At 36.5% G+C, this 2,982-nt stretch overlaps 1 protein-coding gene across 1 annotated transcript; it reads left to right on the top strand.

Annotated features, from left to right (window-relative positions):
- Positions 1–1,136: 1,136 nt before the first annotated feature.
- EMWEY_00058230 (hypothetical protein) lies at positions 1,137–1,524 on the top strand (the record flags this gene model as incomplete). Its single annotated transcript, XM_013480799.1, has 2 exons — positions 1,137–1,277; positions 1,453–1,524. 2 exons carry the CDS (start codon positions 1,137–1,139, stop codon positions 1,522–1,524), a joined length of 213 nt encoding a protein of 70 aa, XP_013336253.1.
- Positions 1,525–2,982: the final 1,458 nt, after the last annotated feature.

Raw genomic sequence — 2,982 nt, 5'->3', positions numbered from 1 at the left:
TATTTATTATATTTAGTAAAAGACGAAGACAATCGTAGAGGTTGTTGCTGTCGTGAGGTGTGCAGCAGCAAGCAGCAGCAAGCAGCAGCAGGCAGCAGCAGCAAGCAGCAGCAGCAAGCAGCAGCTAGCTACCTACTGCATCTAATAGTGTTACAGGCCCTATGCAAGCATCTAGCTAGCTAGCTAGCTACATAGCTAGCTAGCTAGCTAGCTGATAGTTATATTGTTACTTCTAACTGCAGCAGCAGCTGCAGCAGCAGCTGCAGCAGCAGCTGCAGCAGCAGCAACTAGCAGCAGCAACAACAGCAGCAAATAGTAGCAGCAATAACAACTATCAGCAGCAACTAGCAGCAACTAGCAGCAACTAGCAGAAGCAGCAACGGCAGCAACTAGAAGCAGCAGCAGCAGCAACTAGCAGCAACAGCAACAATAACAACTAGCAGCAGCAAACCATTGGGCACAGTCGAAAGGGGGGCCCCCCGGGGGGCCCCCTCCGCGCATGCATGCATGCATGCATGCATAAGGAGAGCCTTCTTGGGGCCCTATAAATGAATAAATAAAAGAAATAAATAAAAATAAATAAATAAATATAATATTTAATTAAATAAAATAAATAAATAAATAAATAAAAGAAAAAATATATAAGAAGGAGGTAGGGGGTATAGCGTATATAACACCCCGCAGCAGCAGCAGCAGCAACAGCAGCAGCAGCAGCAGCAGCAGCAAATAGATCCATTTGTTGTATTTATTTATTTAAATTAAATAAATTAATTATATTTTTATTTAATTTATTTTTATTTATAAATAAATAAATAAATATTTCCTTTTCTTCTTCCTTTTTTCTTGCTGCTGCTGCTGCAGCTGCTGCTGCTATCATCACCTGCTGCTGCAGCTTGCTGCTGCTCTCTTAACCCGTTTCCTTCCGCAGCAGCAGCAGCTGCTGCTGCTGCTGCTGCTGCAGCTGTTGCTGCTGCTGCTGCTGCAGTATATAGAGGGTATATATACCCTAACTCATGAATCCATTAAAAAAGAAGAACAAGGGGGGCCCCACAGGGCCCCCCCCAGCAGCAGCAGCAGCAGCACCAGCAGCAGCACCAGCAGCAAAAGGTAAAAAAGAAAATTATTTTTATATTGCTATGGGTACATATGAAGGAGGAGTTGCTGCTTATAAAATAACTCCTTCTCTGCTGCAGCAGCAGCAACAGCAGCAGCAGCAGCAACAGCAGCAGCAGCAAGAGGAAGGGGCTAAAAGACTCTTTGCTATGTCAGCTCATCATGTGAGGATTTAAGGTTTGCTGCTGCTGCTGCTGCTGCTTTTGTCGCTGCTGCTCGTGCTGCTGCTGCTGCTGCTGCAGTGTTCTTCTGCTCTCAATAATCTTAGGCATCCATCATGCACTATGTTACCTTCTACCTAGGGTTTAGGGTTTAGGGTTTAGGGTTTATGTGTTGCAGGGTTCTGTATCTGCTTTATCTTTTGTTGGCTCATCTCTTGTATCAGGAGGAACAGATGAGGCTATGAGGTAATTAGGGTTTAGGGTTTAGGGTTTAGGGTTTAGGGTTTAGGGTTTGCTATGTATGATTATTGTTTAGCACTTTAGGGTTTAGGGTTTAGGGTTTAGGGTTTAGGGTTTATATTTTGTATTGTATAATATCTGTTGTTTAACGATTAAGGGTTTAGGGTTTAGCGAATTGAATTGTTAATTATTTCAAAGGGTTTAGGGTTTAGGGTTTAGGGTTTAGGGTTTAGGGTTTGTGTGTAAATATTTGTTAGGGTTTACGATATGGAGGGTTTACGTTTTGAGGGTTTAGGGTTACTGGCTTCTGGTGGTTATGCTGCATGCATAAGAGAGTGTTTATATAATTATTTTATTATAATAAATAAATTAGGGTTTATAAAGTTATATAAAAAAAAGGGTTTAGAGGAAATAAGGACATTATATTTTAAAACCCTAAACCCTAAAAAAAAACCTCCCTATACACCCCAAAACCCTAATCAATACCAAACCCTAATTAGGCTAAACCCTTTTAATTTATCTATACACCCTACTAATAAAATTGCTCTTCTTCTATCTAATAATCAAACCCTTTTTCTTATTAATCTAAACACTTTTTCTTCTGTTTCTTCATTTACTCTTGAACAAGGTAAACCCTAAACCCTAAACCCTAAACCCTAAACCCTAATTCATAATTCTAAACCCTAAATAAACCCTAAATAAACCCTTAGAAGAAATACAAACATCTGTCTACCAATATATTACAATTAATTAAACCCTTTAAAATTATTTCATATCTTTCTTATATATAAACCCTAAACCCTAAATTAGGGTTTAGGGTTTAGGGTTTAGGGTTTAGGGTTTAGGGTTTATTTTTTTTTTTGCAGATGTTGTAGATATAAGTTGGTCTCCTTGTGGTTTATGTTTTGGTGTTTTATACGAACAAAAATTTTTATTAAAAAATTTTAATAAAAAAAAAGAATATTCTTTTTTTATTCATGAATTAATTAATAATAATAATAAAAATAAAAAGGAAAAAGAAGATAATAATAATAATAATAATAATAATGGTCCTAATAAATGTAAGATATTATTAGGGTTTAGGGTTTAGGGTTTAGGGTTTAAAGGGTTTAGAGGGATTAGAAGGTTTGGGGGGGTTTAGGGTTTAGGGTTTAGGGTTTAGGGTTTAGGGTTAAGGGTTTATAATAATTAAATATTTTATGATTATAACACTTTTAAGAATTAAGATAAATAAATAAATAAATAAATAATTTATTTATTTATTTACCTATTTATTTATTTATTTATATATTTTATTTATTTATTTATTTATTTATTTATTTATTTATTTATTTATAGGGACAGCTTTTTGTTTTAATAAAAACAGCAAAGAAGTATATATTGGTAATACAAGAGGAGAGATTTATTCTGTTACTCTTCCTGCTGCTGCTGCTGCTGCTGCTGCTGCAGACAGCAGCAGCAGCAGCTG

This window comes from Eimeria maxima, genomic scaffold (assembly GCF_000499605.1).
Source record: "Eimeria maxima Weybridge genomic scaffold, Emw_scaff2354, whole genome shotgun sequence".
Classification (NCBI taxonomy): Eukaryota; Apicomplexa; class Conoidasida; order Eucoccidiorida; family Eimeriidae; genus Eimeria; species Eimeria maxima.
The sequence above is the reverse complement of the archived record's forward strand: the minus strand, read 5'-3'. Positions and strand labels throughout refer to the sequence as shown.